Consider the following 16225-nt stretch of genomic DNA (forward strand, 5'->3'; position numbering starts at 1 on the left):
AACTACCAGGAAGTTTTTCATATCTTTGTTTTCAGCTGTACAAACAGCTCCGATAAAGAAGGAACCGCCTGCTGGGAAATCCTGAGCCACAAACAATAATCAGAGAGCTCTTATGTGGCGAGCGACAACCCCAGCTGCCTAAACAAGAACCAGAACTTCAACAGACTGCTAGAATTTTATATGCATAAGCCCAACAGATCGGAACAGGGTTTGGGTCTGGACTTTGACTGGGCCCAAGTAGACGAGAGACACCAGACTGATCACCTCCGTGTCAGTCTGCACTGATGCAGTAACTGATTCAAAAGGAGCCCCAACCAAATATTGGCTCCACATACTGAACCGTGCATGGGAATATGTTTCAGTAGGCCCACATTTCTGTATTAAAAATCACTTTTCAATAGCCTGATGGAGTATTTAAAGTTGTTTGAGAGACAAAATACGGGAAGACATAAACACCAACAGTAACAGAATTAAATACATGGAATAAATCACCTTGTGTGTAATGAATGCACTAAATTCAAATGTATTGATATAGACCTGTAAAGACATTTGATTTAAAGCTCTAAGGCCTTTTATATGCCGGCTTACATTAAAGAAAAAGACGACATGTATCAGTTTATGCACTACTTATATTTTAATTGTGAATGAAAAATAAAAACATTGATTTCCTGTAATACAGCATTTTTCAGTAATTATTTCAATCGGAATATAAAAACAACGTGCACATCCTGAATATCAGTAAAATCCTAAAAAACAGTTAACATGGTGAAATGAATGAATAAAAAGTTCACTCATAACTTTAACCCTTTGCTGTAGGATTAGGTAACACTGCAGTCCTATGAATTTCAAAATAAAAGCAGCCTTTTTCCTCCCTGGATCTTTAACTGAGGTGTTAAAAACGATACTTTGTGGCTAAATCTAGGCAAGCATAGAGCTTGTTTCTCCTACAAAAACAATCTGACACTAATTCCAATGTGTCAAATAAAAATTAATACAAGACAAAAATTAAACACTGCACAAAACCCGGCGGTTTTTAGTCCCGTTTTTAGCATTCAGGATCTGGTTTCATCACAATATATGATTCTCTGTTAATAATAAAAAAAGTGACATTATTGGAATCAGATCTTCTCTAAAGATTATAATTGTAACAAGTACAATCGGAGTGCTGTGTTGGGAATAAGTCTTAATATGTTTCAAACCTGATGTGCTCTGAGTTCACCACAAAACCCGAACATCTGACGTGGTGCAAAAGGCTTCACACAGCAGGAGAAGAGGCACTTCCATGATTAAGTTTCAGAGAAAGCACCGAACATCTCCGTCATCTTGACAAGATTAAACTGATTGGTTCTGCTCGGAGTTCGGCAACTTCTTGAACCTGTTTGTTGCCTTTTAAGTTCTGCCACTTTTACCGTTAGACAGAGGTTCTGCTTCGGAGGTTACCGGCACAGGGCTGAGCTCTGTGGGCGGGCCGCCGGCTGAGTCTCCCCGCTCCCGGTTCTGGTTCCTGAAGTGACGGATGAGGACGACGGCGGAGCTGATTAAGTACACCACGGTGAGCAGGCTGAAGTAAATGAAGTATATGTAGAACTGCAACAGAAAGCAGAGAGCTACCGATGCACCACTGATGGATTCCAGTAATGGTTTCATTTGAGAAGAATGGATCTTCAACAAGATTAGCAGCAGAAACTTGATTATTTTTATTATATCTATGAAAACCCGGGAGGAGGCCTGGGACGAAACAAGGTCATCTGCAGGACATTTTTTACTCCATATTTCAGTAAAAATCCAGCATTTCTACATATGTAAAGCACAATAACTTTCTACCTTTTTATAATAAAATTATAATTGTATGATCCCAAAAATAATACCAGTGCGTTTAAAAAAACTGAGTAAAGCTCAAAAGTATTGGAATAATTTTATTTCACACTGCTAAGGCCAAATAAAAACAGGAAATCAGCATTTCGAGCTGTTTTTACTGAAACTTCCTCTGGTCTTTTTTTTTTTTTATGCTGAACCATATAAAACATAAACACATCATTTCTGTAAAGCCCCCAGAGAAACCCCCAGAAATACCTGAGAATGCACGTCTAATCCCAGGCCTCTCTTGTCTGAAAATATCAGGTTGATGATGCTCTTCAGTATCGTCCCTAAGAAGGTGTTGATGCCGAACACCAGAGCACACAGCTCCTTGGTGAGCGACGAGGCGATCTGGAAACTGGGGAGAAACCAGCGTTGTGATATTCTGAGCACAGCTGTTGATTATCAGGCATTTAGGAGAATAAAATCAGTGGAGACTCAACACTGCGCCTCGGCATCTCAGGTCCTAGTAAATACTGTTTGTTTTCTTTGGCACTCACGTGGCGATAGGCACCAGGAACTGATAGAAGGCTCTGAAGAGGATGTAGGAAACATAACAGACCCAAATGTAATTGGTGGTACCCATGAACAGCAGCAGGCCCGCCTGCACCGCCGTGATAAGGCCGATGACGAGCTCGGACCAGACGTTCCACCGGATTTTAGTGAAGCCCGCCATAAAGGAGGTAGCCGCACCTGCGGACCAGAAAAACACAGGCAAGTCAGCTAAAATGACAATTATGACGATGATAATCTCTGCTTCTTTGTGTTTAAACACACTGATTTCTCTTCGAGTGAGACGAGTACACAGAAATCAATCAGTGCATGTCAAAACAAGCAGCAGAACAACCAGAACATCTGGTCCTCCAATCGTTATCAGTCACCTAACATCACATTTTGTTTTGTTAGGACTCTTTACTGCTTCCAGGTTACTTAATCAGTTTACTACCTTTGTGCTTTACAGACATTTAAAGAGCAGAACGTGATGTCATCTCGTAAAAACACTAAGCAGAGCAGTTTGTTGTTTTATTCAGAGCTCTAAAGGAATTAGATTGATAGATTAGCCGGCTGAGCTAACGTGAAAGTTGAGAGTTTATAGTTTTCTTCTGCTTTTTCCATATTTGCAGCATTTACTAAAACCACAGCGATGGCATGGGCTCAAAATACTTCCATTGGACAAAGGTATCAGTCAGGAGAAAGGTACAAAAAGACAGGGATCAACATCTGGGGAACATGTTGGACAACTGGTTGTGTCCTACTTTTGACAACAACGTCCTCTGCCCGGGTAAAACAGAGCTGAGCGTCATCAAAAAGCACTATATATCCACAGTGAAACATGGTGTTGGCAGCATCATGCTCTGGGGTTACTTTCCCTTTTTATGAAGGTGGACAAACTCGTGACCATTTCCATCTCGGTTCGTTCTGAACCAAAGACTCTTTAGGTGTGTACTAGAAATCTGAAGATTACACCATCGCTGTGGGTTCTTCACCAGACGGAAATTAAAGTTCTGGAATGGCCCAAATGGAGTCCAGAACTGAAAGAAAATTTGTTGGGTCACCCCAAACAAGAAATGTCCTCACAAGAACGATTTACAGGGTAGAATGGGCAAATATTGCAAGGTCGAAAACACGCTTCAAAACATTGTAGTTTAGGGGTTTTATCTAGTATAGTTTTGGGTAACTCCCCACTTATTACTTCTTTTAATATTTAACGCCTTTAGAACCTGCTTGATATTGACTTCCTGATTGCTGATGTCTGTCCGAACTCGGCAGAATTGCTGTATCTTATCTTGCACTATGTTCTTGGAATAATCTTCCAAGTACATCAGATTACTTTATGCTTCTATTCTGCTCTAGTAAATGAATACATCTCGCACTCAGCTAAGCATAAACTACAGACATCTGGGACACATAGATTTTCCTGTTAATACCAGATTTGATAATTCCAGGAAAGGCTCACTCAGTAACGTCGCAGCTGCCTCCACTGCCCCGTTGTAGGAGGCGGAGGAATTCACTTGGTTCCACAGGATGTGGACGTAGAACAGCACCAGGTAATATCCGGTGGAGTTGAAGATCCACCACAGGGACCAGAGCCTCAGATTGGGCCTCTTCACCACGTTCCTGACCTCCAGCAGCATATGCACAAAAACAGAATCTCTCCAGCATGATGTTGAGGACAAACCTCCCTGTTTGGGGTTAATTTTTTCCAGTTCTGACTGAGCTGCTTTCCCCGTCAGCTCCTTTTGCTCCTGATTCTTCATCCGATTGAAATACAGCGAGCGCTTCGGCCAGGGCAGGCAGAACGAAAGCGCCAATCCGAAGCCCACAAAACCCAGACAGATGGCGTCCAGGGTGTAGTAGGTGACGTTGCCCAAAGATATGCAGAGCTGGCCCAGCACAGAGCTGGTGAAGACCCCCAGCAGGACTGAGGAGCGGGAGTAGCCCGCCACACGCTGATAGAGGACCGGGTTGACCAGGGAGAAGATGTAGGAGGAGTAGGCCACGCGGCAGGCCATGGTGATGCCATAGAAGAACTCCATTAACTGCATGTGAAGCAGCGTGGTGCCCAGGAGCATGAGAAGCCAGATGACCACCTGACTTATGGCCTGGATGATCAGGACGGGCTTGTAGCGCAGAAGATCTGTCAGCAGGAAGGCTGGCATCAGCATCACCATGTAGGAGTACGTCAGCACCGGAGTGATCTCATTGGTCACCTGCAAACAGCGACAGGCGATAAAATTCAGGCTTTTTCTCTTCTACTTGGTGTCCAAACTGGGTCCAGCAGATAAATCAGGCTGGTTTATTCAGCCCCCCTTACTCCGACATCCCTAAATAAAATCTAAAGCAAGAATGACCCGTCTGGAGTGATCTCAGTAGTAAATAAAGCCAATGTTTGTAATTAATCTCTGTATAATTAAATAGCAAAATGTTAGAAATCTGAATTACTTGAGCGATAAATCTGTAAAAGATGTTAACGTTTAGCATTTGGTAAATAATGGATGACCTTTTTTTTTTTAAATCATGCTGGATATCTAAAAACAATATTTATAGCTTACTTTTTATTATAGCTGTATTTAAAAGTCCTTTAAAGTCCTAAAACTGCAGGTTCTGACTGATTATCTCACATTTAGTTACAACACAGGATTGATTTTTCTAACATTACATCACCTTTAACAATAGTTTACAGGTTCAGAGGAGTCCTACACATTTTAGCTCAAAGTTGCATACTTTTCCAGTCAAACTTCAAGGTTCCTGGGGTCATTTTTTGACATTTTTAAAAAAACATGAAGTTGACAAATATTTCTAAAATGATCAGGCTTCAAATACATAAACTTCATATGTAACAGAAGCCACAGAATGTGAGTAAGCAAAGGAGCGGTAGAGGTAAACACAGATAAGGAAACAGCTGACATCATGGCATTCATGTCTAAAACCAACGTCTATACTTTTAAAACTCAAATTCCCAGAGTTCTGGTCTTTTATAGCCAAATTTAAGTATAGCCTCAAAAGCTACAAATCTATGGCAGATATTTCTGCAGTGGCTTTTCAGAGGACTCAGCTCTTAGTGTCACTGCAGCCAATTATTTGATCAACATTAGTTTTTTTTCTCAACTCTAAATACATGTTCTACAATGTTCCGCCCTCCGAGGTCATTAAACAAAGATCACATCGGTACAAATCATATCAGCGTCCACTGACCCAGTTAGGTGGAATGTGAACTCTGACCCGCAGTAAGATGGATCAGTAAACTCCCTACAGGGAACATGTGAACTCATCTGAGCAGGTTCAGTTGGCGAGCTGAAACATTACTGAAAGACTCTTAAAGAGAGCTGGAAGTCCTTGACTGGAAATGTTTTCATTGAGTTAAAGCAGAGATAATTGACCCATAAGGGACGACACTAACCTGCTGTCTGGTGAAGTTCTTCTCTGAGCTCAACAAATTCGGCGTAATGAACGCCTCCCCAGGCCTTATCGAAGACATGAACCCGTAGAAACACAAAAATATGACGGAGCACTTCAGCTTTATGCCATCCCTGGAATCCTCTGTGGGTTCCTCGGAAGGATTCGGGGCCACAGCTGTCTCCACATCTCCGTGTCCCTCAGCGTCTTCGGGTGCGGGTGTTTTCAGATCCATGTCTTTCTCTCCGTCTGATCTGCCCTCGCTCGCCGTTGTGTCGTCCACTGCCATCGTGGCACCTGGATGTCGGACCCCCCACGGGACGCAGAGTGCAACCTTTCTGCTGTGTCAGATCAGCATGAAGGGGAAAAAGCTGCTCTAACTGCAATGAAAGAAGGAAACCTAAAACGTTTTCTGACACTGATTGGTCCTCTGAGGGTCAGAAATGGCTGAGCTACGCGGAACAAACCATTTTTCAGGATGATGAAATGGTAGGTATACTGCGAACATGCCGCCGCTCACATGTTGACCTTTGCTCCACTTCACGTGTGACATTGTTTGACAGCAAGCTATCCACCAACTGAGATTTGGGGCATTGTTGACCTGAAACGATAACAGTCCTTTCTGTTAGTCTCGCTAACATGACACTGTCCTGTGTAAAGAAAAGCATGAGGCAAAATCATCATTTATATCCTTCCTTTTTTGAATACAGTTGGTCTAAAAACTGTTCAAATCCAATGTTTTGTTGCATGCACCAAAAAAACAAAAGTCCACCTCACACGTATACAATCAAATATTTCATCTTCTGCACATTTAAACCAGGAAGCTGCATAACAGCTGCACAAAGGTGCCACATTTAACAAATGACGGCCCTCTGAGCAAACAAATCCAATCAAATAGCATGCAAATAAACTTAAACAGAGCCTGAAATGCAGCGTATCGTTAGAAAGTTTTGCATCGGTGTCTTGCTACCTCTATGCAATAAAAAAATGCATATATTATTCATATATATTCAATATTCATACCCAATTTATTTATGTTACAACTGCACGACCGAGTGTATTTTATTGGTATTTTTTACAGACCTACACATAAAATAATAAAGGAAAACTAAACATTTTTACAAATAAGAAATCTAAAAACTGTGTGTTAAGAGGCCCATGGTAACTTTGGAGGAGCTGCAGCGGAGCAAGGTTCAGGTGGAACCTTTGCAGTTAACAGGACAACTATTAAAACTGCAAACATGAGGAAGGAGGCGCTCTGGTCAGATGAGACACAAATTCAAAAATATTTGGAGAGCATGCAAAACACTAACTGCACCGCACATCACTATGGCGAAACATGGTGGTGGCAGCATCATGCTGAGGGGATGTTTTTCTTTAGTAGAGACAAAGAAGCTGGTTAGCTTTAATGGGAAATGGGCGCTCCATCCTGTTAGCTAGCAAAAGACTAGAGGCAGAAGTGAAGGTTGCTATTGGCATGTACCACGACTTCTTCAAACTGGACACCAGTACACACCATCATTGTCAGATGTTTATTCCACTTCATAATTATGCTTTTTGTTGGTGCCCTAATAAGATACATTGTAAGTTGAAGACGGTTCAAAGAATGTGAAAAACGTTTAGGGGTGTGAATACTTTTGCAAGGTACTGCGTGTTCTGGATGGGAAAGCTCAGATTCTGCACAATGCAACAGAAGACGAGCTGGAACTGGGTCACTGAATCCGTCGTTACAGCAGCTAAACAAACACGTTACACAAGAGTGTTGGCGCTCACAAACAGAGCCCGCTAGCTGCTAATGTGCTGACCCTAATGTTAAAATGAGGCGTTCAGTGGGTTTAATGCTATTTTTACGAAACATTTACTAAACTACAGCTAACACGCTATAAATAATGTCCATTAAAAACACTAATCTGATTGAAATGATGTTTAAAGGAAGTAGTTTAAACTCAACAAGGCAAGACATGGTTACCTTCCCGTTAAAAAGAGCAGTTCCTACTTTAATAAATTTAAGATTTTACACTACCTCATGAGGTCCAAAGATGCAGCACAGGATGAACAGTGTGCCCGGCGCGTTTCTGGGAAATGCCGTTTTACCTTCTTCTTCTTCTTCCCGTTTTGTATTGGCGGTTGGCAAACAACAGAATTGGCGCATTACTGCCACCTGCTGGTATGGAGTGTGGACCAGAATGTCTCTCAGGAATTAAATTCTATTGCACAGCAGTGTTGTTTTTAGATAACGAAATATTATCTGATAAATGTTACTTTTTGAATTATTTCTACACAAATCAACTAAATCTAATTTAACTTTAATTCTATTTAAATTTTGAATGAATTGTTGTCTCTCTTCCTCATATTTTCTTACAGTGCAACATGACATGCTCTATTGTTTCATCTATTCCACAGTATTCATATTTATAATCACAATGTTTCCCTAAAATAAAAACACTACTATTTAATCCAGTATCCGCAAATATTAGACGAGAAATAATTGTTTCTTCCCTCCTTGCCCTTCCTGTTCTTCTCATTTCTCCAGTCTTCTTTTGAATTTTATAAAACCAACGTCCTTTCTTTTCTTTCTCCCATTCCTTTTGCCATTTATCCTCCATTTTCTGTTTAATTAACATTTTTATTTCTGTTTTACCAAAAATTAATAACGAAATCTACTGATACATTTTAACAGCTTCTTTTGCTGCCCTATCTACTAATTTGTTTCCTTTAACACCATAATGTGCTGGTATCCATAGAAAATGTATCATTAAACCCATCATATTCATTCTATATAATGTCTGTTGAATTTCTATTAAAATATCTGGCCTGCTTTCTGAATGATTATACTGTAAACTAACTAATGATGAACTGGAATCTGAACAAATTACTGATCTTAATGGTCTTATTGCCTCAACCCATTGAATGGCTAATAATATAGCAATCATTTCTCCTGTAAATACTGAAAGTCCATCATTTATTATTTTCCTAATTTTAACATTGAACTCTGGTACTATGAAAGCTACTCCAACTTTATTTAATATATTTTTAGAAGCATCTGTATAAATTTGAACATAACCATAATATTTATTGATATAATCCTGTACTACATGTGAATTTAAACTAAATTCCTTATTCTCATTTCTCCTTTTCAACAAAGTAAAATCTACCATAACCTCTGGAATTATCCACTGATAATGGAACTGTTTGACTTATATTAACCTGATCAATTTTGAATTTTGTCATTTTCTTATTCACGATCCAACCAAAACTTTTAATATATTTTATCTCTTTTTCCCAGCAAGGTTTTATTGTTTTTTGGGTTGGATGATCCTGTCTATGACGTCTTAAATTAGCCCAATAATTTAATGTTAATTGCTCCTGTACATAACCTCAGTGCTTGGTATTGAATGCGATCTAATTTGTGTAAATTTCTGTCTGCTGCTAAATTACAAACAATGCTTCCATAATCTAGTACTGATCTAATTAATCCTGTATATATAGCCTTAAGTGCTATCCTATCTGCCCCCCAATCACTACCAGTTAAACACTTCATATTATTTAATAGTGTCTTGCATTTGTCTAAAACTTTCTGAATGTGCATATTCCATGTAATTCTTTCATAAAACCAAACCCCTAGAAATTGAAATTGCTTCACCATTTCTATTTCATGGTTATATGACTTTACTTTAATATCATCACCATTTTGTCCCTTGTAAAGAACATTGTTTTAGTCTGGTCTCCTGAAAATTTGAATCCCCATTTATATGACCAATTTTCAACTTTAAAAATAGCTTCTTGCATCTTTTTACTAATAAACTCTAAATTCCTTCATCTCTACCACATTGCTCCATCATCAGCAAAAAGAGAATATCCCATCCCATTATCTATATTTTGAAACACATCATTTATCATTAATGAAAATAATAAAGGACTTATTATACTTCCTTGTGGAGTACCATTTTCAGCAATATTTTTCTCAGAATAATGATTTCCTATTCTTACTTGTATTTGTCTTCTAGTTAGAAAATCTTTCATTCCTCTTTACATCATTCCAGTAATACCTATCTTTCTAATTTAATAATAAACCTTCTTTCACGTCATTCACTTTGTCAATATCAAAAAGCACTGCTACAATACTTTCTTTGTCAATTTGCTCTTTTCTGATTTCAAATTACAAATTTAAAACTGCATCCATAGTATTCCTACCTCTACTAAAACTCCTTTGATATTGTAATATATTCCTTTGATTCTATATAATATATCATCCTTTCATTAAACATTTTCTCCATTATTTTACAAATATTAGATGTTAATGCAATCGGTCTATAATTTTCAGGTTTTGTGTCATCTTTTCCTGGCTTACATATTGGTATTATTAGTGCTTCTTTCCAACTTTTTGGTCATTTTCCATTTTCCCAAACTGTATTATAAAGTTCCAATAAAATGTCCTTAGATGAATCACTAAGATGTTTTATCATTAAATAACAAATTTGATCTTTTCCTGGGGTTGGTAATTAAAATTTCTGAAGAGCTCAATTTAATTCTGATTTTGTAAAAGGAACATTCAATAAATCATTTACATTTTCTATCTGTTCCAGTATCTCTCTTTTTTCTAATTTTGTCATTTCTCTTCCCCTTTTCCCTTCCAAAGTAATATTATCTGAACTATGTATTTTAATAAAAGTTTTTGCCATCAGATCTACCTTTTCTTCATATTTTACTGCTGTAACTTGGCCATCACTTAATACTGGATAACCATATTCTCTTTTAATCCCAATCATTTTTCTTGTCATTGACCATACTTTATTAATGTCTGTTTCTCTTCCCACCGAGTTACAAAAATTTCTCCAACAATCCTTTTTTGGACTTTTTATAGTTCTTCTCATGAGAGCCTGACATCTCTTGTATTCTACAAGATTCTGGGGACTGTGATTCCTTTTTTAGCAATTTAAAAGCTTTATTTCGACTTTTAATTACTTTGTCACATTCCTTTGACCACCATGGAGCAACCTTCTTATTACCCCTACCTCCTTTCTTCTTTATGGATTGATTAGTAGCTTGTAAAATGGCATCACAAACATAGAAATTTAAATTATCCACTTCCATATTTTAAATAAATGTTTTCCCATTCCTGATCGCTTATAAGCCTAAATGTTTCCCAATTGGTACTACTGAAACACCATTTCTTTAAGCCACCTATCTTATGCTTTTCAATTTCTAAATTTATTTCTGTTATTATGGGATAATGGTCACTTCCTATTGTTGTATCTTTAATTATTTGCCATGAACTAACTCCTGGCAGCGAATTCAGATTATTGAAAGATCAATTACTGATTCCGCACCTGTTGTCATATTAACTCTTCTGCCTCTTCCATCATTTAAACAAACAAGATTTTTATTCTCCGTTAATTCTTCAATAACTATTCCATTGCAGTCATTTTTAGTTCCCCAGAATGTACTATGTGCATTAAAATCACCACACCAAACATTTTTCCATTGAAATAATAATCAATTTCATCCATCAATTCAGTTTTAATTATTTTACAAGGATGATAAAAATGTATAACTTTGATGCTTTCCTTCCTGTTCCAAATTTCTGCAGCTATATATTCTAATTGAACTCCTTTTGCTAACAATCTAAATTGAATTCCTATTTTCAAAAATGTTATACAACCCCCTCCTTGACTTTCATTTCTCTCTCTTCGCACACCAGTATATCCTTTAATAACAAAATCCAAATTTGGTTTGAGCCAAGTTTCCTGTATACATATTATATATGTTTTTTTGCTAAGTTTTTTAATGAATCCTTTAAATTCTTGCCCATTTGCTATTAAACTTCGAGCGTTCCACTGTAAAATAATCAATGTTTTCTCTCCTGGTGTCCCTGACTTCCCATCTCCTCCCAATCCTTTATTTTTACGTTCCCATAAAATATCTTTTATACCAAAGAACTTCTCCGCTCTTTTTACTATTATTGTAATTTCCTCAGTTTTGTGCTTAACTTGATCTACGCAGTTAATCACATACGCAATGAACAACCCTATCTTCTCCACTGTGATCAAAGGTTCAGTTCTCTCTTTTGACACTAATTGAGGTGATAAGTTTCGTTGGACATTTATCTCCCTCCTTCCAATCTGTCATTGCAGCCTCTTCACAGCTTCAGGATAGCTGATATTGTTGGTTGTCTTCATTTCTTCCACTTCAATGGCTTTCTTTCTAACTTCACATCCCCCAAAAGTCACTCTATGTTGTCCTTGACAATTATAACATTTATCTTGAACATTTTCATTACATTCCTCATATCTATGATCACCCCCACATTTTGGACACCTTTGTTTTCCTTTACACACTGCTGCAACGTGTCCATATCTTTGACACTTGTAACACCAGAGTGGGGGAGGGATATGGGGTCTAACTGGATAGCTTATAAATTCTATCTTAACTCTCTCAGGTAGTATATTTTCTTGAAATTCTATCATTATTGATAGACTTTCAACTCTTTCTCCATTTATCGTTCTCAATAATCGTTTTATCTGATTCACCTCCACATCCTGAATGCTCTTTTTAAGTTTTCTAGATCTTCGTTCACAGGTATTTCTGTTGTCACTCCCCTCGTTACTTTCTTTTCTCCTAAAATCCTTTTTTCTCTCACAGATTTCCTACAAATACCTTTAATATTGAAAGCTTTGTTTTTCTGTTCTTCTGTTTTACAAATGATCATTACACTCCCATCCCTAAGAGTTTTTGCAAAAGAAATATCTCCAATCTTCTTTTTAAGCTCTCTTGATAATGCAATTGGACCAATCTGAATGTTATCATCTTCTTCTTTAAATTTAGGAATTACTTTGAATTAATCTCTAACAATCTTCTTTCGGATTTCAGGGATTCCTTCATCTGAACTGTTTTCTTCCAAAGATCTTTTACTGACTTGTGTCCCAGATAAACTTTCATTTTCTCGCCTAATTCTTCCTCTTCCTCTCCCTCTTCCACTAACAACCTTAGACCAATCATTCAAATCCATATCATCTTCATCGTCCTCTACCTGAGTCAGTCACAATCCCGTTTATGCCAAACCGAATTCAACTGTATGTCTGCTTTATTGCTATTTCCTGTTTTCCTCGCACATCCAACATGTCTTTGAATGCGGTACAAGTGTCTTCTTGTAACATTTATCTCCCAGTATTCCTGATAAATTATTTAAATATAATTAGAAATGATTTTTTTTTTTTGCTTTTAGCCTTACTCAGTGGAATCCAAAGATTTGTGTTTTTAGATTGTAAAGACTGCATTGCATCTTTATTTTCCTCCACTGCCAAATGTACAGGAATCCAAGCAAATTATACTGTGACTTTTTTGGGTGTGGAGTTTTTAAATCTGATTTACGCTATATTTCCATGTTGGGTTGTTTGATTTATTGCTTAATAAAGCAGACATACTATAAAAAGCTATCACATAGTTTAACAATTCTGTTTTTCAGTCCAATTTAAACTCAAGAGTATTGCCATTATTGCTACAGTATATATATTGTCATATATTGTAGTATGGAGTTTATACCGCTGCTCCAGTGTGCCCTGATTCTGGGTCTTTTAAGCCATCAGTAAATAATAAAAGTTTAGGTCCTAACCTGTCTGTGGGAAGCTGGTTTTTGTGCATCTGACACAGATATTGAAGACACAGAATAATTTAAAGTAGCTAATGATTTTACAATATCTGTTTAAAAATATGGCTAATGATAAAAAATGAAAAGCTGGTAAGTTTGTTTTTTTTATTTTATTTTTATTTTTTTGCTTAGTGTTATTTAATCCTACAATTGATGTGGGACCTCTTCTGGTAGGTCACTGCTACTGCAAGTAGTTCCCAACAACAATAACAATTATAGTGGTAATAATAATGATAATGAACAGTAGTTTAGTTGAAAAGTGAAACTCAAAGCCATCTACTGGGATATTTTAGAGCCCCAGACCCAACAATGCAGACAAGCTTAATGCCGTTATCAAAGCAACCTGGACTTCCATTACACCTCAGCAGAACCAAAGGCTGATCCTCTTCAAGCCGAATTCAATTAAATTCAATTCAAAAATACTTTATTAATCCCAAAGGGAAATTAAATGTTGTTATAGCTCATATTATGCAGGTTTCCTCAAAGAGCCGTTGTAGATGCTGATGGCTGTGGGCAGGAAGGATCTCCTGTAGCGCTCCGTCTTACAGCAGATCTGAAGAAGCCTCTGACTGAAGACACTCTGTTTTTGTAGGACAGTCTCATGAAGAGGATGCTCAGGGTTCTCCATAATGTTCTTCATTTTATGAAGAATCCATCTTTCCACAATGATCTCCAGAGGTTCCAGAGGAGTCCCCAGAACAGAGCCAGCCTTCTTTATCAACTTGTTGAGCTTTTTTAAGTCCCTGGCTCTGATGCTGCTTCCCCAGCAGATGATGGTAGAAGAGATCACACTCTCCACAACAGACTTATAGAAGATATGCAGCATCTTGCTGCAAACACCAAAGGACCTAAGCTTCCTCAAGAAGTACAGTCTGCTCTGTCCCTTCTTGTAGATGGCTTCACAGTTGCATCTCCACTCCAGTCTGTTGTCCAGGTGAATACCGAGGTATTTATACTCCTCCACCACCTCCACTTCTTCTCCCATGATAGAAATAGTTTTTGACTTTTTCCTGTTTCTCTTAAAATCTACAATCATCTCCTTTGTTTTAGTCACGTTCAACATGAGATGATTGTTTCCACACCATGCCACAAAGCGGTCCACCACCTTCCTGTACTCAGCTTCTTGTCCATCTCTGATCCACCCCACGACTGCAGAATCATCCGAGTATTTCTGCAGATGACAGGAGTCTGTCTTGTACTGGAAGTCTGAGGTGTACAGAGTGAAGAGAAATGGTGAGAGTACAGTCCCCTGTGGTGCTCCTGTGCTGTTGACTACCTGGTTAGACTCACAACCCTTCAGTCTCACAAACTGTGGTCTGTTTGTCAGGTAGTCTTTGATCCAGGAGATTGTTGAGGCCTCCACCTGAGTCTTCTGGAGTTTCTGACAAAGCAAATCAGGTTGGATTGTATTAAATGCACTGGAGAAATCAAAGAACATGATCCTCACAGTGCTGCTGGCTTTGTCCAGATGACAGTGGGTTTGTTGAAGCAGGTGTATGATGGCATCTTCAACTCCAACTCCACAGCGATAAGCAAACTGAAGGGGGTCCTGATGGTTTACTGTTTGCTTACTCAGGTGGGCCAACAGGAGTCTCTCTAGGACCTTCATGATGTGGGATGTCAGGGCAACAGGTCTATAGTCATTGAGGACTGATGGGTGAGTTTTCTTTGGTACCGGAACAAGACAGGAGGTCTTCCACAACACCGGAACCTTCTTCTGGGCCAGGCTAAGGTTGAAGAGGTGCTGCAGAATCCCACAGAGCTGCTCTGCACAGGCCTTCAGGACTCTAGGGCTGACATGATCTGGACCTGCAGCCTTATTCCTATTCAGTCTCTCCAGTTGTCTCTTCACCTGACTTCTTGAGACACACAGGTGGAAGGGGGAAGCAAAGGAAGCATCAGCATCTTCTGATATGGTTGAAGGCAAACATGTAGAAGCAGAAGGGTCTAGGGCTGAGCTGGAAGATAAAACATTTGAGGTGTGACAGGAAAGCTGTGGGTCAAAGGAGAGTGGAATGTCTGTTTGGCTGTGAGCAAGAGAGGAGGATGCGGAGCTTATTTCTGAACTGAACCTATTGAAGAATGTGTTCAGTTCATTGGCTCTGTCCAGACCTCCATCAGTCTGATCATCCTTCTGCTTGAAGCCCGTGATCTTCTTCATCCCTGACCACACATCTCTGATATTGTTTTGCTCTCATCTTGTCCAAGTTTATTTTGTAGAACTCACTGATTGATTCTTACCATAAACTTGCTTGGACATTTTTTCCATGACAGTCCTTTCTTATGCTCGCTAATCTTTAGGAGACCCCACAGGTTTTCTATAGGGTTTAGGTCTGGGGACTACCATTAAAAAGGGTTAATTTTATGTCTGGTGAACCATCTCTGTGTTGATTTGACCATATATGTTGAATCATTATCCAGCTGAAAAACTCAATGATGAGCCATTTTCAGTTTACCAGCGGAAGCCAATAGATTATTTAAAATCTTCAGGCGTTTCTGGTTGCTCTACACTTTAACGAGCTTTCCAGGGCCTTCAGAAGGGAAACAGGCCCATAGCACCTCAGATCTGCCACCATACTTACCAAACCATGCATCTCCCCAATTACTGACTGTTTTCGCTGTTCTACAGCCTGTGGATCTTCATCTTGTCTTCTCCTGATACCTTTTTACAATAAGATCCGTCTGATCATTTCGTACTTCACTGCAAATTAAGGCTTTAGCTTAAAGATTGAAATGTGTAAACGGAAGGATAATCTAGCTTGGATAGATGAACATTATTAAAGGTTTATCAAATTCAATGTACTTAATATTGGTTATCATAAT

The 16225-nt window shown here is 38.6% G+C and overlaps 1 protein-coding gene across 2 annotated transcripts; it reads right to left on the bottom strand.

Annotated features, from left to right (window-relative positions):
• Nucleotides 1–611: 611 nt before the first annotated feature.
• slc19a1 (solute carrier family 19 member 1) lies at nucleotides 612–7903 on the bottom strand. 2 transcript variants are annotated; one of them, XM_047355460.1, is made up of 7 exons: nucleotides 7778–7903; nucleotides 6222–6355; nucleotides 5759–6134; nucleotides 3815–4568; nucleotides 2358–2550; nucleotides 2074–2215; nucleotides 612–1587 (listed from the first exon to the last, which is right to left on the bottom strand). In XM_047355460.1, exons 3-7 carry the CDS (start codon nucleotides 6041–6043, stop codon nucleotides 1390–1392), a joined length of 1572 nt encoding a protein of 523 aa, XP_047211416.1. In that variant the 5' UTR covers nucleotides 6044–6134; nucleotides 6222–6355; nucleotides 7778–7903; the 3' UTR covers nucleotides 612–1389. The 2 variants fall into 2 exon arrangements, with proteins under 2 accessions (XP_047211416.1, XP_047211415.1); XM_047355459.1 differs by having other exon boundaries at nucleotides 5759–6355.
• Nucleotides 7904–16225: the final 8322 nt, after the last annotated feature.

Source organism: Girardinichthys multiradiatus, chromosome 24 (assembly GCF_021462225.1).
Source record: "Girardinichthys multiradiatus isolate DD_20200921_A chromosome 24, DD_fGirMul_XY1, whole genome shotgun sequence".
Lineage (NCBI taxonomy): Eukaryota > Metazoa > Chordata > Actinopteri > Cyprinodontiformes > Goodeidae > Girardinichthys > Girardinichthys multiradiatus.

What these genes read in the sequence shown, in the direction of transcription:
- slc19a1 (XM_047355460.1), bottom strand. Translation starts at nt 6,043, where the DNA reads ATGGCAGTGGACGACACAACGGCGAGCGAGGGCAGATCAGACGGAGAG. An exon ending in GGCAGCTGCGACGTTACTGA is followed by an intron (nt 2,551 to 3,814) that starts GTGAGCCTTTCC and finishes TCTGGTCCGCAG; the next exon opens with GTGCGGCTACCTCCTTTATG. An exon ending in TTCCTGGTGCCTATCGCCAC is followed by an intron (nt 2,216 to 2,357) that starts GTGAGTGCCAAA and finishes GTTTCTCCCCAG; the next exon opens with TTTCCAGATCGCCTCGTCGC.